This window comes from Elgaria multicarinata, chromosome 1 (assembly GCF_023053635.1).
Source record: "Elgaria multicarinata webbii isolate HBS135686 ecotype San Diego chromosome 1, rElgMul1.1.pri, whole genome shotgun sequence".
Classification (NCBI taxonomy): domain Eukaryota; kingdom Metazoa; phylum Chordata; class Lepidosauria; order Squamata; family Anguidae; genus Elgaria; species Elgaria multicarinata.
Window position 1 is genome coordinate 83,411,806 of NC_086171.1, and position 24,053 is coordinate 83,435,858.

At 40.3% G+C, this 24,053-nt stretch overlaps 1 protein-coding gene across 4 annotated transcripts in view; it reads left to right on the plus strand.

Moving 5' to 3' along the window:
- PTPN3 (protein tyrosine phosphatase non-receptor type 3) overlaps positions 1–24,053 on the plus strand; it is a 131,960-nt gene that overhangs the window by 72,142 nt on the left and 35,765 nt on the right. For all 4 annotated transcript variants that reach the window (XM_063131202.1, XM_063131219.1, XM_063131211.1 and 1 more), the window contains 11 exons: positions 2,098–2,229; positions 5,140–5,316; positions 5,942–6,116; positions 8,249–8,326; positions 9,926–9,982; positions 10,537–10,693; positions 12,765–12,928; positions 15,265–15,355; positions 16,157–16,218; positions 17,502–17,648; positions 18,465–18,593. In XM_063131202.1, the coding sequence (XP_062987272.1) occupies positions 2,098–2,229; positions 5,140–5,316; positions 5,942–6,116; positions 8,249–8,326; positions 9,926–9,982; positions 10,537–10,693; positions 12,765–12,928; positions 15,265–15,355; positions 16,157–16,218; positions 17,502–17,648; positions 18,465–18,593 (1,369 nt within the window). The remainder of the gene's footprint in view (positions 1–2,097; positions 2,230–5,139; positions 5,317–5,941; positions 6,117–8,248; positions 8,327–9,925; positions 9,983–10,536; positions 10,694–12,764; positions 12,929–15,264; positions 15,356–16,156; positions 16,219–17,501; positions 17,649–18,464; positions 18,594–24,053) is intronic.

The window sequence follows — 24,053 nt, forward strand, 5'->3', positions numbered from 1 at the left end:
TGAGGTGCCCTTCAGATAAAGGGTTCTGGAGCAAAGGTTCTTAAAGCAACCTTTCCCAACCTGGTGCACTCGACTACAGCCCCAATCAGCCTCAGGAAGAATGCCAGTGGTCAGAGGTGATGGAAGTTGTCAGGGAAAGGCATATGGAGGGCATCCGGTTGGAAAGGCTGTTTTCTGAAGAGTACCATCATGCCCAATTTTCAGATACTGCTTTTGGACATCTGTTTACTGTTTGTTCCACTCCTCTGTGGACTGAGAATGGAGTGTTGAACTTAACATGAAGTGGTGTTCTGGTCAGCAGATAGTGGAACAGACATGCTATAGGTTATGTTACCCTAAGTTACGGTGGGGAGGTGCTTATTTGCACATTGCATTTGCACGATTACCCGGTTTTTGTTAATCAGGAACTTCATTCTAACACTCCCTGAAGCTCACATTTATCTAGCAAGCTTTAGGCTGAAGAGAAGTCCTGTGACTGAGGGGATACCTCATCTCTGGGAGGGACATACACTTTTTCTATTTGGCTCTGCCGTCTTTGGGTAGAGGTTAACCCTTTGCTGTCTGCTCCACTCCCTGCTGACCAGAAGAGCTCTTCATGGTAAGTTCAGTCTCATTCCTGGAAATGTTAAGATGGTGTCAATGCTAGGTGTATTTGTTCTTAGGTATAAGCTGTTGTTGTTTCCCCCGTCTTTTTACAATAGTACCCAGGGCAGCTTACAGAAATTCAATATAATAGAAAATAATTTTAAAATAAAACCTAAAACCAAGAATAAATTAACAAGCAAACCCAAAGAGCTTATTATTCCCTTTCATCAATAAAGTTACTGTATATTTACATTGAAGGGAATGATGTTACTGTCCTGCTCCATCAGGGAGTCTGTCGTCTGCACTAGGCGATGGCTCAGGCGAGGGGGCATGACGTGAGGCAGCCGACGGGAACAGGCCAAGGACAGAGCAGATTCAGGACTACGGCCAGTACTGCAGGTACCAGCCAGGGACTTTGGGTTCGGTTTCAGAATCATGGAGAGCAACCCTCCAACTAGTGTGCAGACAGGTTACACCAACATTGGCCTGGAGTAACTGACAGTGTGAATATTCAGGCCATAGTGAGCTTATTGCGTATTACCAGGCAGGGTAACTTGTTACTGTGGTTATGAAGCCACCCAGAACCCATGGGCTGATTTTGGGTTCTGGAGTGGCTTGTTAACCAGAGTAACAAGCCATCCAGTCTGGTTTCGTACAATGTGATAAGCCATGGTGACTGACCACTGTGCCTTGAATATTCACAGTGGCGGCCAGCACTGTGGCACAAAGGCACTGTGGCTTATTTAAGCCATGTTGACACCACAAATAATGTTAAGCAGCCCAGTGTTTTATAGCCAGGCTAGGAGAAGGTTTTTGGGAGCGCCACCCCTTCAGGTGCTGTATCTGGCTGTTAAAGGGCCCTTTTCTATAGTCACTGGCTTCTCTAGGGGGTTGTGGTTTGGAGGAGCAAGTTGGGGGATACTTCTCAGGGACTCACTGTTCACTGGAGGAGTCCATGGTTCAGAGGCATCTCTCAGGTGTTGCATGAAGAGGGTGCAGGATCTGAAATGGAGTGCCGCAATCAGAAAGATTGGGAATTGGTTCTGACACCACCTCGGGAGTTGCTGGCACTGGAGGGCTCTCCATCCTGGATTGTGACACTTATCCTTTTACTTTCAGAGAATGAGATATAGCCTATATGAATACACAAATACCTAAGCTTTACGGAGAAATAAGACCACGTATTAAACTACTCAATGTGGCAAATATGAAGAAGTATTATTCTGTAGGTCACAGGCTGGTCTAAATGGGTACAATCCAAAAAAGTTTTCAAAACTGCGGACGAAACAAGTGCAATTGTGGCTCTTTGCTTTTGACAGCAGCCAGTGTAGCCTGACTGTGAATGCAATTTTCTGAAGCACTTTTTGTTGTGAGTCTTTGAATGTTCTTTTATTATTTCTGGTCTTGCTATGGAGGCACTTCGAAAGAGATCCTTTTCATGCCTGAAAAAAGAAACAAAAATGTGATGTTCTGCACAGAGTAGTTTGTCTAAAGTGTGTTGCTTCATTTCAGATCTAATATTCAGTATTGCAAAAAAGTAATAGGCGGCATGATTTGGAATCCAGCTATGAGGAGATCCATGTCTGTTGAGCACCTAGAGACCAAAAGCCTTCCTTCTCGGTCTCCTCCAGTTACCCCAAACTGGTAAATATCTTCATTAATCTTTTAGAAAAGGAGAGCACAAGATAACACTCCATTGAGGCTCTGTATTTGCAAGACATACATACCACCCAACCTAGAGTCCTTCCCTCTCTCTGGTTTGAGAGCAGGGGAGAAATTATGCCCAGCCCTGGCCACTGAGAGGAGCAAAATGGAGTGTGTTTTGCCTGTAAATGCATACGTATCTTTAGCACAAAGGGTACACCACTGCCACCTTCTCAGCCCATTGTGGGCAGTAACCAAACAGGACTCTCCAGTGCTGCACCATCCCCACCTAGCAAGCACTGAAATAGGTGCTGGCAGCAGGCACCTCAGCCCTGAGATGGTCAACAGACGTTGTCTGTGAGTGCCCTTGCATGCTGAGATTTGGCAGGTGGTCACTTGAGAGAGAGCCTTCTCAGCAGGAGCTCCCAAGTTGTGGAATGCCATTCCCAGAAGCATCTGCCTGGCACCTACTTTAATGTCATTTTTGGTATCAGGCAAAGATCTTGTTGTTTTAAGGCGGTTTTAACTGATGATAATGATGATTTTAGTCTTTGCATCGCTTGATGCCTGTTCTCATTTCAGACTGTTTTTTTCTGCTGTTGCATGCTGCTTTGTGGTGGTTGTTGTTGTTTTAATATAGTTTGAGGAATTTTATTTGTGTGTTTCTGTTTTGTATATAAACTTGAGGACGATTCATTATAGAACAACTAACAACACTGGATATTAAACACTAGAATGCTTTAGATGCTGGAAGAATACATAAGCCTTAACCTGATGCCAAAAGTATGAATGAATAAATAAATTGTCTTCACTTCATATGCATGGGTGTAAGACACTTAAGGAAGTCCAAGGGCTCATCTACACCAAGCAGGATATTCCATTATGAATGCAGTATATAAAAGGCAGGAGCCACACTACTGCTTTATAGCAGGATTGAAATGCACTGACAACTGTTGGGGCCCATGACACATACGATGTACCACTTTCATATTACTTTTATAGTGCTATATCCTGCTTGGTGTAGATGTGTCATGGGCCCCAACAGATGTCAGTGCACTGCAGTACCACTATAAAGCAGTAGTGTAGATCCTGCCTTTTATATACCGCTTTCATAGTGGAACATCCTGCTTGGTGTAGATGACCCCTAAGTATCACCTTCAGAAAACCACAGCCCATTCCCCTGGAGGTGTCTTATTAGAAGTCAGAGATGGCCACATGCATGCATCTGTAGATGAGGGGCCCTGAGCTCCTTGGCATCTTCTTCATAGCTTTCATCCATTGGATTACGACACCGCTGGACTGCTGGTTTACCTCTGCTCTATCATCTATTATATCTTCTTGCTTAACCCATCCTGTCCCCGCAGTTTAGGCTTCTACTTTGTCATAGAATAGTTTCAAGAAGCAAGAGACACCCAGCCCCCTCCCCTAAGCCATGGGGATAACATTGAAAAGATACTCCATAGACAAAAACTGGGACAAAGACCACCATAGGTCTGACTGCTCTCTGTCCATAAAAGGCACAGATAAGGGGTATATGCTCATGCAGCTACTCCTGATTTTATTAGATAAGACATCTAGCTGTTTATGTGGAACTCTTCAAATCTCCTCTCCATTGTATCGCCAGTAAGATGTCAAACCCAGATGGCAATAGCAGAAATGTACTTCCATTTCTGTGTGCTCTTCTTTGACTACTTTCCCTCACACCCAGCAAAGTTGCCCAAAGGAATTCATGTATGTCCCATACAGCAGTATGACCTTGAAGGGCTGTGCCTTGGAGTTTGCCAATTTCCCAAGGAACAGTTTTTTTAAACAGCATCCAGTTTATTTCTTTGTTATTGAAATGTTGTCAGTAATTGGTGGGTTTTTAATTGGTTTATTTTTGTTTTAATTATAATTTTGTATTTTATCTATATTTTATTATTGCTAGCTGCCTGAAGCAGTATTTTAGTGGGAAGATGGAAAGAAAAAGATTGCCTCTGCAGCTCCTCCTGTCCTGCTGGTTTCAGCCCGACAGGGCATAGGAATCTTGAAAGCCTCCGATTTCAGGGGCCTCTGAGCAGTGAGGGTACATTCCAGGACTGCACCCTGAATTAGACTGTAGATTGGTTATTAGAACCTAATTCTTTTATCTCCTTGTTTGATAGTGCTCCAAATTTCAATTTTTTTAAAGTATGGGATTGATATAAAAATTTGTTGAGCACACCTGTATCCTATGAGATCAGTGATAGAAAAATAAGCACGAGTAAGCTCTGATTTCAAAAACTGAAAGAAAAAGAATCTTTTAGGTGTAAGATTTTTTGAACAGAATAATACCGTACTCAGAAATAAAAAAGGAAATTAAATGCTGTTTCTCCCCCATGATTCAAACTTTTTCAAATTTGATCAATTATCACTGAATATGAAAGTGTTTGTGCAACTGATAATGATTGCAACAGCTTTTTCAGCTTCAGATTCTTGTAGAAAAGGTAAAATTAGAGACTGCATTCCTGAATCTAGCTACCCTACTTAAGTAAAACATAAATTCACACATTTTTTTTCTTTCTTAAAAATTGCTGTATTTAGTCTACAATCTTGTATATGTTTATCTAAGAGTAAGCCCCATTGAAAACAGTAGCAATTATTTCTGAGTAAACATGGATAGGCTTGCACTATTAATATGTTTCTTTTTTCAAATATTTTTGTTCTGGTTTTTGCTGTGGTGTGAGGGAGAGGAGTAGTCCTGTATGTTATAGCTCATGCTCACTTGAAATAAATGAGATATGAACTTCAAATAATATTATAAAAGCAATATAATAATTTCATCAAAGCAAACTTTAGGTTGCACGTTGTGATATGGTAGACTTCTGGTATTTTAAAAATGTTTAAGAAAAGTTTCATCATATCTAACTTCTGAATTCTAACTATTTTAAGGAGAAGTCCTAGACTGCGTCATGAGATTCGTAGACCACGGCACTCATCTGTAGACAATCTTGCAAATGAGATTTCCTATATAACGGAAACAGAAGATGTTTTTTATACTTATAAAGTTTCCCCAGCTTCAAAGGATAGTGATTCAGAGTTGTCACAGAATCACAGCCCAGGGAGAAGGTAAATACTTTTACAAACAATGTGATTAATTTCAGTGATACTCAGCATAATCAAGATGAAATTTCAGTTGAGGGAGGAGTCCCTGCAGCCTGATGGTATCAATGTGTGTTTGTCAATAATTTATTAACATTGTGTTAATTTATCCTGAACAACAGAAATATTATGAGGTTTAAATTATAAGTGAATTGTGAAAACTTAATGGGTTGGATCCAAATTTAGTCACACTATGAGATCACATTTGCAGCTGATGCAAGGAGATGTGGGAGGGGAGCTAGGTTTCCTGGCTCTGAGGTTGGAGTGCTGTCTCTGGTCTCGGATCGCAGAATCTGGCCATAGGAGTGCTCCCTCCATCAGAAGAACAAAGTCCTAAGTAATAACTGCCACAGACCTTAATTGCTCAAAACAACCTAATTCCATATAATATTCCATATAATATTCAGTTAGAATATATTTCTCTCCATCTTGAAATGTCTGAGTTAAAGATTATGAAATCCTGACAAATTTCCTCTTAAAAGAAGTCCTTTACATTCAATATGAAAAAAAATGATTCAATTTTGTATTAACTCTTATACTCTGTGGTCGTCAATTTGGCTATTAATGTTGCACTTATTTATTTTCTCATAAGGAATATATTGGAAAATAATTCAACACAGAATTCCTCATCTCAGACAGCCAATGGGGTTGGCAACCATTCTGGGTCTTCTCCTTTGGATGGAACAGATAAACAACTTTTAGAAACAAATGAAAATGTTACAAAAGGACTTTCAATTGATGATTCCAGTCAGTACTACTTTGATAAGGTATGAGATGAAACAGACAGTGCTAGTTGTGCCAACCATAAATGCAGAGGATGAGGGCTTACAGTATGATTTCAGTTTGAAGTATGATTTCATGGTACCTTGCTTCCATGTGAGGCTACTTAGTTCAGGCATTGCTTTAGATTTGTTTAATTTAATTATTCCATACAATAGGTTAGATCCAGATTAGATTAGTTGATTTAAGACCCATTGAAATCAGTATGAAAAGTTAAGTCATGACTAATTTAAGTTCTATGGATTTCAGTCAGATTTAAGCAGATCCAATTCAATATTTTAAACTGAACCATGTGGGAAATCTGACAGAAGTTGGAAGTGGTGGGTGGTGGTTGTCAGATTTGGGCTGAATCATTCCTAGGGGATGAAAATGAGAATGTTTTCAGTTGCCCAAATGGGGACAGGATGGAAATAGGTGAGGAGCAAACAGTAAAACATGATAGCCAGTCAAGAGGCAAATGGCCATGGAGGGGAAATGAGCACACCAGAGACATTTTGTGAGGGTCACCATGTATAGGTGCTTCTATGGTAATGCTAGAAGCCTCCAAGCCAGGATGTGTGTGTGTGTGGCGTGGAGGTTTGAAGTGCTTGGTTTCAAAGGAGAACATATATACTGGGCGTAACAGAAACCTGGTGGAATGGAGAGGATCTGTGGGAAATGGTCTTCTTTGGGTACAAACTCTATAGGAGGACAGAGAAGGGTACACTGGGAGTGGTGTCACTGTGTATATCAAAGAGGACATAGAGTTAAACTAGAAACTTCAAAAGTGGCAAGCCAATTGCTTTAGGTGACAATGCCAGATCCGAAAATAAATTTAGTAATTGGGATATGCTATTGTCCCCCATGACCAAAATGCTGAGGGTGATCTTGAGATCAAGAGAAAAACCAGGGAGGCATACAAAGGAAAGAGTAGTATAGTAATGAGTAACTTCAGTTACCATTACATAGACCTGATAAATACATGTCATGACAAAGCGATAACATTTCTTTATTTTGAATTATTCTGCCTGAGAACAGATGGTCATGAAATCGACCAGAGGGGCCCTAGACTGAATTCTAAGTGGTACTCAGGACCTAATATGAGATGTGAACATTGTTAAACCAAATGGAAATAATGACAACAGTGCTTCCCGTTGCAAAGAAAGTCCAAAGTAGTCACACTTGACTTCAAAAGAGGAAACTTCTCTAAAATTAGGAAAGTCATATAAGGGAAGTTGAAAATCAAAGTCGAGAGAGTTAAATCTTTCCAGAATGGTGGGGATTTCTTAAAAGTCCAACAGGTCACCACTACAGGTAACAAGCAGTGTCAAGGAAACTATTACAGAAAAGGTTTCCTTCAGAAAATGGAAGTGCTGCTCAAACAAGAAAAATGAAGAGGAACATAAACTTGCACAAAGGAAATGCAGGCAGACAATAAGGGGTGCAAAAATGGATTTTGAGCGGTTCGCTAATAACATGAAGACCAGCAATAACAAATTATTTAAATAACCCAGAAGCAGGAAACTGGCTTAGTGGATGTTGTTGGACTGCAAGATGTCAAATGAGTTAAAGTACTAATAACAAAAGATATGGATATTTCTGGGAACCTGAATGAATGGACTTTCGGCATGATGGATCATCTTGGCCCTTCTGCAGTGTGCTGAAGACAAGGGCTTTTGGGGCTTAGCATCTTCAGACCAACAACACTGGCTGATGCCATAGACATTTTGAACCTGTAGATTATTTCTGAATAAAATCACACAAGATTGTGTCTTTCTGAGCAGGGTTATGGGTTTCTGAGCCGTCTAATGGGTGTGCCTGTCCTACCTCAAAGACCACTAGCTTTCCACACATGGGCATAGGGTTCACATAGGGTTCACATGTTAAAAATCATGCATGCGCATAAACCCAAGCTGCACAATCAACTAGTAGATTGTATTATACAATATCACTGGTGCTGTTTAGGCTTACACATATATACTTCATTCAAATATTAAGCAGACATGTGGTTGCCCAGTGGTCGGGAAGGCACAATCACACTCTCCCACCACTCATAGGCAGAAGATAATTTGAACCAACTGAAAGGTGTGAGGTTTAACATGTTAACACAAACCGTATGCCTCTTTTCACTGTCTTCTAGAATGATGTTATTGATGGAGACTTGCTTTTGATACGCATCTTACCAGATGAAGATGGGAAATTTGGGTTTAATCTGAAGGTAAAAGCCTCTGATAATCTAGATAATCAAATATGGTTTGGGGAAAAATAGCCTAGATGGAATAATTCAGAAATGTTGCTCTTATTTTAAATATATTTTCCCCTATAAAGTTTCAACAATTTGAATGTTTCTGTGCTGTCAAAATACTGATGTATTTAATGCAGTGGTAGTGGCTCCTTCTTTCTCTCCCTCCTCTCCTCCTGATGCAGAAACCAGATAATTTTATTGCCTTCAGTTAGTTACTAGGGTTAATTTTGTTGGCCATGGTACAATTGATTGCATTAGTGCTGCAACATGGACAGTAATTATGGAAGAACTTGGCCTCCAAGATTTAAAATGAGAATAAGAAAGTTGTGAACATGCGAATGACAATGCTAGGTGCAGCTACGGCAACTATTAAATTAATCAAATAGTGAAAGGACACACTTAGGGGTCTTCTAACGGGAACCTGAAATTAGGGATGAGCAAATCCTCCATTTTGCAAGTTCCACTAAACTGTTCTGTTCCAGAAACTAATATTTTGGCTCATTTCCACTTGTTTTTGGATGCGCTAGTTTCTCATTGCACCAGCAATAGGTTCTGCTAGCACATGGCAGCAGTGGATACTTCTGCCATTTATAAAAGACATTAGTTACAATGGACATGTTCAGACAACATGCTAAGCCATGGTTCACATGACATGCTAAGCTATAATGTTTAGCTCAAAATGCTTAGCCACCATGGCTTAGCATGTTGTATGAACAGGGTCAATGTATATATTTAGTCAGTGGCTTTTCAGTAGCTAGCAATTTCTAATAAAACTATGTCAGAGTTAATCATTATATGTCTTCACTTAACCATTCTGAAACTTTAGGACTAAAGACATTTATACTATCTAGAGAGTAAATGCAACCAGTACCTCTTAATAAAGCAACCATGTAGCTCTCGGTATATGCCCTTTATATATCACAAAGTATGGTTTTGTTCAAAAATAGTTTCTGTTGCATTTCACACTACAAATAATTATTTTATACATCACGATTGGAAAAAAAATGTGATGGGAAGCAGCAAAAATTATTTAATGTAAGCAAACTTAAGTGCAGTGAACCTATGAAATTTGAATGATTAAACTTCAATCCTGCAAAATATTGTGTATTTTGGGCCTATGGAGGCCAGGACATATTAATTAACTTAAAGCATGGGTAGGAAACGGGGTGTCCTCCAAATGTTTTTGGACTGCAACTCCCATAAGCCCCAGCCAGCATGGCCAATGGATTATAGGAGTTGTAGACAAAAATATCTGGAGGGCTCCAGGTTGCTTACGCCTTACTTAAAGCATAGCCAGTGATTAGAAACGATAGAAGTTGTAGTCCAACAGCATCTGGAGGTTTACAGGTTCTTCTCTCCTGCCTTAAAGAACTGAAAAAAGTAGTAATACCATAATACCTGACCAGGCCATGCTAGCTGGGGACATTGGGAGTTGCAGTCCAAAACACCTGCTATATGTGTCTACTTAGAAGTAAGCCTCACTGAGTTCAGTGGGACCAGTTCTCTAGTAAGTGAGTATAGCTTTGCAGCCTAAATCTGTTTATATTAACTATTTTTGGAATAATGTTATAGGGTGGTATCGATCAGAAGATGCCTCTAGTTGTGTCCAGAATAATTCCAGGCGCTCCTGTAAGTATAGTTTTTTGGATTTCCTTCACATTTATTTATTTATTAAATGCCTCATTAAAATAAATCTCCAGGTATTTTAGAATACAAATAATATAACAATCAAATAAAAAATATAAAATAGATGTGCCAACATCGCATACAATACGATATCCCATTGTAGGGACTAGGATAACAGGATAATAAACAACACTATATTTGGGTAGTGGGGGTGCTGTGACAACTTTGGACAAGCTCTGGATAGTTATTTTCTCAATGGAGATGCATGCAATCTGGCTGTGGACCTCTGTTGGATTGCTCAAATGTCTACTTGAGCACCTGCATTCTCAGTCTAAGCTGAATAAAATGAGAGGCTGCTGATAAGTTCAAAACTACATGTCTTAATTCAGAAATTTTAAATAGAATATAGCAACTATTCAATCATTTCTTGATGTAGATTCTCAAAATAAAGAATAATGCTGCTTATCAATTATTAAAATAATTATTTTACATTGAAGTGAAAGTCCAAGCTGAAAGGTCTGAAAATACTGATACCATTTTCTTTGGTTTTATGACAGTCTGATAAATGTATTCCAAAATTGCTTGAAGGTGATCAGATTGTATTAATCAATGGCCGGGACATCTCTGAACATACACATGACCAAGTGGTGATGTTTATAAAAGCGAGCCGAGAGTCGCACACAAGAGAGCTTGTGCTTCTGATCAGGCGGAAAGGTAATTACTAATATGTTGTGCATTGATATTGAAGAGTGGTATTATAGTAGCATTATAGTATTTAAGAGCATAGCATGCCTTAATCAATATGATCAGGATTTTTATCTGTACATTAGAAGCTTCTTTTCTTTGCAGATCATTCTTACATTTCTATGAAGAATACATTGACCTATTAGAATCCACCATTCAGATAGCTAACTACAGTCTTTGCTTCTATCATTATTAGAGTGAGTGAGAGAGATAATTATAGAGAGGTTTGCATAGAAACAGTTAAAACTGAATGTAGTAAATTATGATGATACTGGGATTTTGTATTAGGTTTGCACTTTAATATTAAAGTTGGGCAGAATTGTCAGAGCCATGAGTAAAGTTTTGATACATTCATGCTCCATAAATTTCCCCAAGCCCTTGGTGTCCTGCCAAAAAGTCACTGAAAATTTAGGAAAACCCATTGTCTCCTGGACTGGTATGTGGACTCTGCCCTCTACATTTGTCCAGCTGATCATGGCAAATGTCAGAGTCAGGAAGGTTGGCTCTTTTGGAAAGGTTGTACTCAGTTTCTTAGCACTTGGCCTCTCTTTGATAAGTAAGCTTGCTACTCTGCCCATATGTGGGGCTGCACAGAGAGCACAAAGAAAAAGGATTGGTTGCTTACCTGAAATTGTAGTCCTTAGAATGGTCATTATGCAGTCTCACAACCCACCTTCCTACCATACTGCAGGTATCATTGCACCATTTGTTTCTGCTTTGTTTCTGTTTTTATAAGGGCTGTGATAGTCAGAAGTTTGAACTGAGCAAGAAGATGGGAGTTATGCCACCTTGTTGGTGGGGGGGGGGCACAAAAGCCCTAGTTAGCTACAGAAGCTTTCCAAAATATACAGATGCAGAACCTATGTGTGACTATACAGATGATCTCTCAGAAACCTACAGTTACAGGGAAGCAATCTCTCCTTGGGGCAGGGGAGAGGGGTGGAATTGTTAATGCTGCATCATTTTTCCAAGTCAAGAGAACTAGCATTCTATTCTTAAAATAGCAATGCTTTTAGGTTCCACTCCCCTGCAACTTTGAATCCACTGGTCTGGATCAGACATCATAAATCTGGTTATCCAAAACACCGCCCTCCTGCATAGGTTCTGTTTTCCACTTTCTGGTTTTCTCTAACCATAGTTTGCTATGACACCCAATTGGCAAACTATATTTAGTGCCTTGTCTCTAAACCATCATTTGCAAACTCACCGTACCATAGTTCCAAATCATGGTTTTCAGGTGAAGCTTAGAGTTACGTGTTTCCAATTGCCTGCTTAAAACAAGGCTATAAAATCCATGTCCAGGTATGTCAGCCAAAGCAATTTAACATTTCTTGGAAGCGTTACAGAACATTTGTGACTTCTATGTGAATATTATATATGGAATACATTGGTCCTAAATTAAAAGTGCTCATATTCTGAGTGATATACATTGTATTGACATCTTACTTTGAACTGCACAAATAGAGTTGCACATAAAAGTGGTTAGCTAGGTTGGCTCGTAAGCAGGAAACCTTTCTAAAGCAAATGATTGGAGAAACTTGTGCATAACCTATTGAATGCGAGACTTTACATAGAATGAGAAAAGCAGCTCCACTTTTAATTATGTGCCCCTTAGAAATAGAAACCTAATGTAATATTCCAAGATATATATTCCACCAGTCAAACTTATTTTCCCCCTCATTAGAGCAAAATTTCAGCAATTTCCACAAAAGAAAAGAAAGTTGCTTACCTTTACTTTGAAAGAGAAAATTGTGTTACACTTCCATTGAGCCAGCTGTTGGACTGAGGAGGAGCTAATTTCACCCTGCCAGTAAATAGCTTAACCTGCCTCAGGATGTTTGCTTTGGATCCTCATCCAAGTATTTACTGTTCAAGGGTCCAGCCTATCTGGGACCCATGTTTGTGACTATGTGAGGACCACTGTCAGAGAGCAACATTTACAGGAAAACAACCTTTTAAAAACACATTCTATTTCATGTACATTTTGTTGAACATATCTAAAAATTACCTTTTGAAAAATATTTGTCTCGGTGTCTTTCAGTTGCCAGACAATTCGTTGAGTGCAAATCAGAGGATGAAGGCGATAGCTTTAATTTTCCAGAAACAATTCTCCCCACCTGTTCAGGGTATGGTGAGACCCTTGAGGAGACAATGGAACAACTGAAGAAAGGGCTAGAAAGTGGAACGGTCCTAATTCAATTTGAGGTAAGCAGCCACCACAGTATTGGGGCTGATTTGAATCGGCTGTTCCTGACCAGACCCGAAGAAAGCATGCAGACTTTCTGGCTGCTCTCTTTTTTCCAACTGTCCTTGTTGACTCTCGTTGCCTGTAGTGCTCTGTTATGATCTGGCCAAACTCTTGGTTCCAGGAAAGGTTCATGCTCATGCTACCACAGTAGTCACTTCCTCAACAGCTTTTTTTAGAGGAGTTGTTAGTACCAGTTTTATCACATTCCAGTATGGTTGCAGCCCTCTACGTTCATCCATCATTAAAGACTTGATGTTTGGGCCAAGGCGGATGGTTCTTTCAGAAGGGCTATGCTGAGTTTTATGGTTTTCTGCAGCACTTGCCCCATATCCAGTAAGTGAGCTTGCTACTTACTCTGCGTGACTGCACAGAGACAATGAAGAAGTAACTGAGAGGAGGACTTGTAACTGTGGTTCTCGAAATGGTCATCTGTGTCACACAATGGTCACACAATCCATCCTCCTGTAGCTAGCAGTGTTTGTTCTCACTTGGTGCTCTTTTGTATAAGCTGCTGCATGCGGAATATTAAGAACTGACTGGGAGCCACACCTCCTTGAGTGTGCGTACTGGGAGTAAATCAAAACACTAAACTTGCTCTAGAAAGTTCTGAACAAAGGCTTTGGGCAAGTAGAGAACCAATTTGTGTTACTGTACAGGTAACCATTCAAAGAAGCAAAGTTAAAGATAAGCAACCTGGCTTTCTCCATTGTTTTTAATGCTAACTGTAGCCTGGCTGAAAAGTGAGATGTACAATAGTTATGATATGTACAACAGTTTACTGAAGAGACTTTGTTGGTCAAAACGTTAGAAACTACATGTAAAGATGTGGAATAGCTTTGATCAATTAACCAAGGACATAAACAAGTTTAGGATTGTGATCTTGACATTTATAGTAAAGTGTCACTATCGCTGTTCATACAGAAAACTATACTTCGTTTTTAACTCTTGTAACTAGTCAAATGTGTTAACTAGGTCTGTTCCTCTATATCGCCACATTCTCTCATGAAACCGAAAATTTGAACTGGGTGGTATATTTTAGCATTGGAATTCAACTAGTTACGTAAAATAGTCCAGCCGCTGCAAAGCTCTGGCACTGTGGAAAAGGACTGGCAGCTAAAATATTATGGGTTGTGATGTTTGAACCAGGTTGCTGTATCTGTGCTGCAGTGTACTAGATGGGCTCTTAGTACGTTCCAGTTCTATGATGATTAGGGACAGAATGCTTATTTGTGCCTTTCACCCCTGTCATTCTATGTATCTCAAAACTATCTTCATAATTATGATGATAAAATTGTGTGGTGCTTGTTTTTTAAAATTTTATTTTCCCATATTATCAGTGTAGGCTTATTTGCATAGACTCTGTTCTCAGGAAGTTTAGGAAATTGGGTTTGAATGGCCTGGAGTTTAGAAGGGAACAGCTGGAGTTGGCTAAAGTGAGCCTACTTGTGAAGATAGGATATTTTCGAGTACTGCTGAGACAACACCTTTACACAGTTAAAGCATCTAATATTTAATATAGCACTATATTAACTACAATGCCCTTCCAAACGGCCAGAATTGTATCTACTCACAAATGAGTTCCATTCAGTGAAGAGCCTTCGAAGCTTCAAATAAGGTTGTGGCTTCCAGGTTGAAGTCAGTTTTCTTGTTATCTATTGGTATGGTCATCTGATGGCATATTTATTTATTATTATTAAATTTATATACCGCCCCATAGCTGAAGCTCTCTGGGCAGTTTACAAAAGTTAAAAACAGTGAACATTAAAAAGTATACAAAGTTTAAAACCATCAAAAATATAAAAACAACAGTATAAAACAGTATCCATTCTAAACAACAACAGTTCAGGGGTTTAAATGACAGCTGTTTTTATCAGGTCCTGGTATTTTATTGAACCTGTATCAAACTGTTTTTAAATATTGTATGTTAAAGATTTTATATTATGTTTTTATTACATTGCATTGGGGGGTGTCACAATTTTTGTGAACCATTGAGAGAGCTTTGGCTATTGGTTGATAAAGAAATGAAAATAAATTAATGAATGATGATGAATGAATATTTCCTCTTGAATACTGTTTATGAACTGTCCTATTCTTTACAAAAAACAACCCTAAAATATTTTGTTGTTGGTATTTAAATTGCATGCCTAAAGGTTATGTCAATAAGTTAGTCATTCTAGGCTGTCAGTTTCTGCCCTTGTAAAATAATCTTCTCCAATATTTATCAACATTTAATGTGATTTTTGAGGCCTTGCTGTTACTAAAATATCAAAGATATTTTTAAATGTTCTTTCAGCAACTTTACAGAAAAAAGCCAGGATTAGCTGTTACTTGTGCAAAGCTACCTCAGAATATGGACAAAAATCGATACAAAGATGTTCTACCATGTGAGTATTAATTACATGTCCCTGGCTATCATTCCCTTTAATACCAGACAGAGCTGATCCCATATCTCTGAGTTTGGAAGCAAAATAGGACCTCCCAAAAAGCCCAAGGTGCCTTTTACTTATTTAGGTTACTTCCTATCTGTGTAAAAATACTTTAGTTTGTAATTTTAAAAGAGAACTATATCGTAAAATCCTGGTAGCCTGTCAAGGAGCTGTGAATATTGAGGGCAATTAAACAATGGAATGTAGAGGGTGTCAGTTGAAGTGGGAAGAGGAAAATTAAGGGGGTATAAAGGATTTTTTCTGCTTTGTTTAGGATTGGGAAGGATGTGCACCATGATGGTTTAAAAAAAACACACACACAAGAGTATAGGAAGAAGTACACCCTTTTTCTTTTTCCCTACCCAGACCACCACTCCAGAGAGAGAGAGAGAGACAGACAGGCAGACAGAGAGAGAGCACTCAGGTTTGGGACTGTTAGCCAGTCCTTTTAGCCCTTTATAGTGTAGCGGGGGAAGATTTCAGAAGCGTGAGAAAGGGAAAGTGTGATATATTCTTCATGGTGCAGTCACACTTAGAGTTTACACCCGAGTAGAGCTGGAGATATAAAAATTGTCCATCTTGTCAGCCAGTACATTTTCATTTATTTGTTTTCCTAATAGTTTATTGTGAATATTTCATGCAGTTGATGTATTCCCCCTCCCTCCTGTGATTTAAAGGTTTATACTACTTTTATATCTTTTCAAGAAAGGTAATACTACTATGTAACATTTTTACTTTTACTTTTTTTTCACGCACCAGATGATGTAACCAGAGTAATATTACAAGGAAATGAGGACTATATAAATGCAAATTATGTGAATGTAAGTAACACAGACAACGTTTGAAAATAATAATAAAGAATGTCAACTGGTTTAAAAAATCTATATAGGGCTTAGTTAGTAATAAGATTTCCAAGGATCTCGGCACACCTCTCTGAAGTATGCCTTTGAAATGTAAATTAATATATTATGTATGACTTGGTATACCAAAATCAAAACAGATCATAAAAGGGCTACTTATTTGCGAGAATTAACCATTTTCCCTGTTAGGCATTCTTTTACCCAGCTCAGATTTCAAATGATGCCCACTGGCTGGAAGATTCTCTGATAGACCTGTAAAAGAGTGCTTTTGCGTATGCGAATCAGGAAATATTGAAGATCTCATACATTATATCCTATACTGTCCAATATATAATTCGCCCAGGGCTAAATTTATTCTCCCTTTCCAAACTACCTTAGAAGGCCAGTCAGATGATTTAAAAATTAGATGACTGTTGGCTGATATGGACAAATTTATTAGCTATAGGATAGCTTTATTTTCCCTAGCTGCAAGAAAAATAAGAGCAGCCTTTCTAAATCATACCACTGTCAAATCCTAAGGGGGTTAAACAGAAGGAATGTTTTAAATCCTGATCATTTTATTGTATTTCTTGCTTTATTGTATCAAATGTTTTTCTGTTTTATACTTGTGTGCTTTGTGTTTGTATTGTGATGGCCGTTGGCTATAAACAATAAAAACGAGAGAGAGAGATTATGTATGAGCAAGATGGCATGGAGAATACATAAAAGTTTGGCCATTTTCCACATGGCAATCCATTTAGGTGTGTGTCCCTAAGTGGATTAACCTTTGCCATGCTCTAACTGTCCTTGCTCACTTTTCCAGTAAGGGAAAACCTGCATGGTGGTTGAAGTGACACATAAAATCATAGAGTTAGTAGGTCTTCTAGTACAGCCCCCCTTTCAGTGCAGAATCTGAAGTGTAGGATACAACTACAACATCCCTGAGAGATGGCTGTCCAGGCTCCACATAATTCACTTCATAGAGTGGCCATTCTAAATAGTCATCTTAGCAATTTTGTTTGATATGAAAGAAGTATATAACTCATTTAAATTAATGCAGAACTAAAATTGCCAATTTCTTGTGTTTAAATTTTGGGTCAATTTTGATCTAGTGATCTGGTTGCGCGAGTGTGTTTGTGTGTGTTTATGCAATATTGAAATTTCATGTAGCTTTTAAAAACAAGTTGCATTTGTTAATCACAAATTTCAAAGCATTTTTTTTTACTAAGAGCCAACTTTATGTAGAGTTTTCTTTCTCCTGATAGATGGAAATTCCTTCTGCTGGTATTGTGAACAAATACATTGCCACTCAAGGCCCTCTTCCACACACCTGTCCGCATTTCTGGCAAGCAGTTTGGGATCACAGATTATCACTGATTATCATGTTGACAACCCTTACAGAACGAGGGCGGGTAGGTTGAATGTATTTGCTTTTAGGGGTGGTGAGACTTGTGTCTGAGGAGAGAGTACGACTTTCTTTTAGGGATGTTGGAAAAATCTGCAATGGATTCAAATTAATTTGGATTTTTATGAATCTAACCCGAGATTTGCCGACAGTTTTTGTTTTGTTTTACTTTGGGGGAAATTTGTGCAAGTCCACACTTGCACTAATGTGCATTTGCAAACAAACAAAATTCTCATACAAAAAATCTGATTCGTCAATAAGTGACCCAACAGAACGAAAGACTCCTGACAATCCACGAAACACAGACAAAATGGATTTAATAAAACATGTACATCCCTGCTTTCATGTAAATTGAAATGTGGTTTACTGATCTGTTTCGCACTTTTCGAAGTGGCTTTCTTCTCTATACTTCAGTGTAACTCCGTTTTTCAAAACAGAGAAGCTGCAGCTTGTCAAATTTCAAAGACCTCAAACTGAAAGCCACAACCCTACAATCTCTGTTTTGTTTCTTTGTTTGTTTAAAACAGTGATGAGCTCTAGAGCAGCTGAAATTTGCAATGGCAGCAAAATAATAAAAATTATTATTTTTATAAAAAATAATAAAAAATCTTTTTCCCACTGCATTTTAGCAGCGAACTGCTACAGAGAAGTAAAAGGGCCAAGTTTAACTAGAACAAGCTAAATTTGAACTTTTTACTCCCAGTTGGGTAAATAAGTGTATTACATATGCAACCTTCTAAGATATGTTGCTACATAGGAGGTATAGATGCTGCTGGGTGGAAAATAAGACTATCAAACCGAGTTTTTTTTTCTTTTGTGTTAGACCAAATGTCATCATTATTGGCCTGATCCTCCAGACATTATGGAGTATGGCAACTTCCGTGTCAAATGTCGATCTGAAGATTGCACCATTGCTTATGTGTTTAGAGAAATTGTTGTTACAAATATTGAAGTAAGTGATCTTTATATTTACTCTGCTACAACTTGTCATGTGCAGTTGTTTGTGTTTTGCTTGTGGCCTGATCTTAATGATGTTGCACATGGTTCAAATGGTCAAATCTGTCACTCTTAGTAGCAGATGAATCCACAGACATAATTCAAGTTGAGCTAACTTTCTGTGTATTACAGGGGTGGGTGGGGACACATTCTGAAGCTCTGTCTATTTTTACCATAATTATAAGTTCCTGCCCTGTTACATATTTTGTTTTCAGAGCATCAGTGTGTTGGGTGGGTCACATTTTTTTAAAAAAATAATATTTTTATTGATTTTCAAGTAAGGACAAATACAATAAACACACAGAGTAAAGGAAAACACTCAACAACAATATAATTGTTCCCACAGCACCACTATAAAAAAGCATGGGTGTTCATTCCTTCAATAAGCACTTGGTACAGAAAAAGATGCAGGTTAAGTTAGAACCTCTGACCAAAAGGATTCCTGAGTCACTGGGGATCTAGGTTCGCCAGGATTCATATTAATAAATGTGAAAAAGTCCAACCAATTTTCCACAAATGTGTCTGATGTTATTTTTCCTCTTGCTAACCTGCTATGTTGTGTCAACTTATCATTTAATGCTAGTTTCCAAATCTTATCAAACCAATGTTGATGGTCAAAAGGTCTGTCGCTTTTCCAGAATTGGGCAATTTCCCACCTGGCTGCAACCAGCAAATGGGTGACCAAGGCTTTGGGAATAATGTTTCTATTGGCATTCCTAAAAATAGAAAGTAGTGCCAGTGCTGGATCAGTTTCTAATTCAACATGAATAATGTTTGTAATGGTTTGGAAAACCCTTGACCAAAAAATTTTGACCTGTTGACATTCCCACCAAAGATATAAGTGCCAGGAACTGAGCAACCACACCAACAGAGCGGGGATATATTTATTTATTATTATTTATTTAGAAGATTTATATACCGCTCCCCATTGAAAAATTTCGGAGCGGTGTACAATGTAAAATGAAAATAAAAACAGAATAAAAACAGTTAAAACAAAATTTAAAAGAAGCAATAACAGTAATCTAAGGCTGCATGTTAGAGAAAGGCTTCTTGGAATAAAGATGTTTTCAGGAGGCGCCGAAAGGAGTACAAGGTTGGCACCTGCCTGACCTCCAGAGGCAGGGAATTCCACAGGAGGGGCGCCACCACGCTGAAGGCTCTTCCCCTGGTGGATTCCAATCGGAGGATGGATCTAGGTGGAACCACCAGGAGCAGGCCCTCGGATGACCTCAGTGACCGGGCAGGTTGGTAAGGGAGAAGGCTCTCTCTCAGGTATCCTGGTCCTAAGTTGTTTAGGGCTTTGTACACAAGTACAAGAACCTTAAACCCGGCCCGGTAGCGAATAGGCAGCCAGTGCAGTTCCCTCAGCAGAGGAGTTACATGCTGGAAAGGGGCAGCTCCAGACAACAGCCGAGCTGCAGCATTCTGCACTAGCTCCAGCTTCCGGAGCAGCTTCAAGGGCAGCCCCACATAGAGCGCATTGCAGTAATCCAATCTTGAGGTTACCAATGCCTGTACCACCGTGGTCAAGCTATCCCTGTCCAGGAGAGGCCGTAGTTGGCGAACCAACCAAAGATGGTAAAAGGCACTCCGAGCCGTGGCAGCTACTTGAGCCTCCAACGACAGAAATGGGTGTAAGAGTACCCCCAAACTACGAACCTGTTCTTTCAGAGGCAGTGCAATCCCATCCAGAACAGGAAATGAGCCTGTCTCCCAGACTCGGGAACCACTCACCCACAGGGCTTCCGTCTTGCCAGGATTCAATCTCAGTTTATTGGCCCTCATCCAGCCCATTACGGAGTCTAGGCACTGGTCCAGGACCTGCACAGCCTCACCTGATTCAGTTGTCACAGGGAGATAGAGCTGTGTGTCATCAGCGTATTGATGGCATTTAGCTCCAAATCCCCTAATGACCGCTCCCAACGGCTTCATATAGATATTAAATATATTATATATTACCACCAATATGGTGCAGTCTAACAGGGGTGATATACCACCTGTGAGTGATTTTCAGAGTGAGCTCTTTAACTTTTGCTGATATTGTTTTATAGGGTGCTGATTGCCATAAGCTTTTCCATTCACCTTCAGTGAAACTGGTGCACAGATCATGTTCCCAAATCATTTTTAACCCTCCCTTATCTGGGAATTGACAATTCAACATCATGTGATATATATCAGAAGCTTCCCCTTTAACCTTTCTAGAATAAGTCAGGCAAGCATTCTCAAATATAGTAAGTGAGCGTGGAATGTTATGAAATTCATATAGAACATTTGCAAAAAAGACTATTTGCATTTTTTGGAGCCAGGTACAAGGGAGTGGGCTCAGTTTTGCCTCTAATTGTTGCATTGATATGATTTTTCCTTGTATAAAGAGATCATGAATATGGAAAAAACCTTTTTCTTCCCAACCTGCAAATTGTCTATACTTAAATTGATCTCTGAATTGGGGGTGGTCTAAAATCGGGGTTAGGGGGGAAGGGGATGGTGCAAACCATTTTGCCCACTTTGCCCATACCTTTAAATTTGCTTTAAAAAATGGGTTAATTGTTTGAATATGTTTTTTCAGTGTTGGAAGGAATGGGATTGCCCTGATCGTAGGGATGCAGGGGGCGCTTTCAATTGACACCCACGGGATTGCTGTCTCGTTTCTAATTATTTTGAGTAGTTGTCTCAATTGAAAAGCATCATGGTACAGCCTGAGATTTGGGACACCAAACCCCCCTAGTTTAGTTGGTCAGAATAGTGTCGCTTGATTGACACGGATGTGTTTGCCTCCTCCACTGAATGTGGATAGAGCTTGTTGCCAACGTTTGAACTCATTTCCAGGAATCTCTACTGGCAGGGTCTGAAATAAAAAAGACAGTTTAGGCAGCAAAGTCATTTTCAGGGCTGCATTCCTCCCTAGCCAAGATAATTTAAGTTCTTCATCGTGGTCTCTATGCATCACACATATGGGCTCTGCGCATGCGCGAGACCTGAACCGGAACCTTCCAAAGCTTAGGGAAACGTTTTTGGCGGGAGCCCCTCCCCCACGCTACTGCGCATGTCCCTGGGGTTCCCGCCCTTACCTCAGTTCTTCGTCGTCCGTCATTGTGCACTGACCTAAAAACCGTTCCTCTGCGTTTTTTCTCTGAACTCTTTTCCTCTTGGAAAATCTTTAATTATCGTAGCTTTTCTCCTTTTCTTCTCTTTACTCTGTTTAAAAAAAAAATTCTCAAACTTTACTTTATATATATATTATTCTCTCTCCTTCTATTTCGAGCGATCTTCGATCGCAGGCGCCTCAGGCGCATGGCCGTGAAGGCCCCTTTTAGAAAATGCGTGAAATGTGGCACTAAACTACCGCCGAAGGACGGACATTCACTTTGTGTAGTTTGTCTAGGAGAAGGACACAAAGTTCAGCAGTGCCATCACTGTATGGCTTTTACGAAACAAACCCGCAAAAATAGAGCGGATAGGCTTCGTTCCGTGCTGTGGGAAAAAGCCCTGAAGGCTACCGAACCCACGCCTCAAAAGCACGTGGAAAAATCCTCCTCAAGGACAATGAGCAGGGACCGCAGCCCTGAAATCCAGTCCTTCGTGGTTACTGAGGAGATGATGGCGGAAACCAGGGCCATACCCCTGACGCTAGGCCGCACTTGCGGTATCCGCAGCCAAAAAAATTGCGAAAAAGGCGCGGACCCCAAAATCGGCAGAACAGAAGAAAAAGAAGAAAAAGAAAAGGAGAGATGTCGACAAACACTCCTCTTCTAGGGCTGCGACCGTAACAACGGTATCGCCTAAGCCCGCTACTGCATCGAGACCGGCTACGGTACCGAAGCAAGCCTCGGTACCAGAAAATTCCTCGGTACCGACTCCCATACCGACGGCCAGAAGTTCAATGTCGGAAGGAGAGATCCATGACTCGGTATCAGCCGTCTCCATACCGTGTGCTGTTGAACAAGAGCAGGCACGTCAGCCTACGGTATCGATGTCGCCGGTTTGTCTGGAGAGGCCTGTACCCTCTTGACCAGATTATGACCGAGTTTCCCAATACTCGGGCTATCATAGACAGGATTTATATGACTGGGAGTATTATCGACCCCAAGAATATTATCCGGACGGATATAGGCAGGAGGAGCGATATAGACCCCCTCCTTGCCCTACCAGGATTGTTCAAGTTCCTTCACCAACAACATCACGGCACCGTGCCGTTGCCGAGAACTCGGTACCGAGGGCTACTACATCGGTTTCGGCACCGCACCATGATCAAGCGCTGCAGCCAATCCGAACAACGATGCAGACTACGGTGTCGAACTCACCTGATGACGACTACAGGTCCGATTCAGACTCCTTGGTCTCGGTCGCAGTCTCGATGCCGTCACCCGACGACAGTAAACACCCATGATCCTGCCTCCCCTTCCGAGGATATGGGTAGTTTTTCGGATCACGTCCTCAGGATGGCGCAGTCGTTATGCCTGGACATCGAACAACCTGCACAAGTAGACGATGACCCCATTTACAATGTGTTAAGGACTGAAGCTAGTTCTACTGTGGCAATTCCCTTTCCACCTACCCTGAAACGCACGGCTCAAGTCTCTTGGAAAACACCCTGCGCCTCTCAACCTACTTCCAAGAGACTGGAAGCAATGTATAAAATTCAAGAGGCCAACGCGGAATTCCTGTTCCAGCACCCAAGGCCGAATTCGATAATTGTTGAATCGGCTCAGGGCAAGTCCAACAAGATACATTCAGCCCCCATTGATAGGGAAGGTAGGAAACTGGACTACCTTGGAAGAAGAGTATATGCTTCCTCCACACTGGGAATACACACCTCAGCTTATGAAACCACTACGGCGCGATATCAGATTTTTCTTTGGGAGAAGATAGGCTCCCTTTGTGACCATCTTCCCGATGACAAGCGTGAACTTGCCAGGATCTTCCAGTCCGAAGCTACGTCCATAGCAAGATTACAACTCAACTCTGCGAGACATCAAACTGATTCGCATTTGAAGTCCATGATGGGTTTGATTGCACTTCGTCGCCATGCCTGGCTAAGATCTGCTAATCTTGCCAATGAGACAAAGTCGAGAATAGAAAGCCTGCCATTCGATGGCGAAGGCCTATTCAACACCAAGACTGATGAGTCCCTAGACTCTATCTATAAAGCAAGAACCACAGCTAGAAAGATGGGGTTCTCGCAACCTCCGCCTCAATATAAACAGAGGCGTTGGACAAGGCAGCCTTACCAGCAATTACAGCAGCGGCCACAATATGATAAACAGCCTGCCAAACAGCAGCAACAACTGCAAAGGAAGAGGCCTTACCAAGGCCGATACCAACAAAACAGACGTCAGCCGGATTTCTCCAAAAGGCAACGTCTTTGACTCCCCTGCCCCAGGCCTACTACCCTTTACCAACCGTCTGACACCCAAGT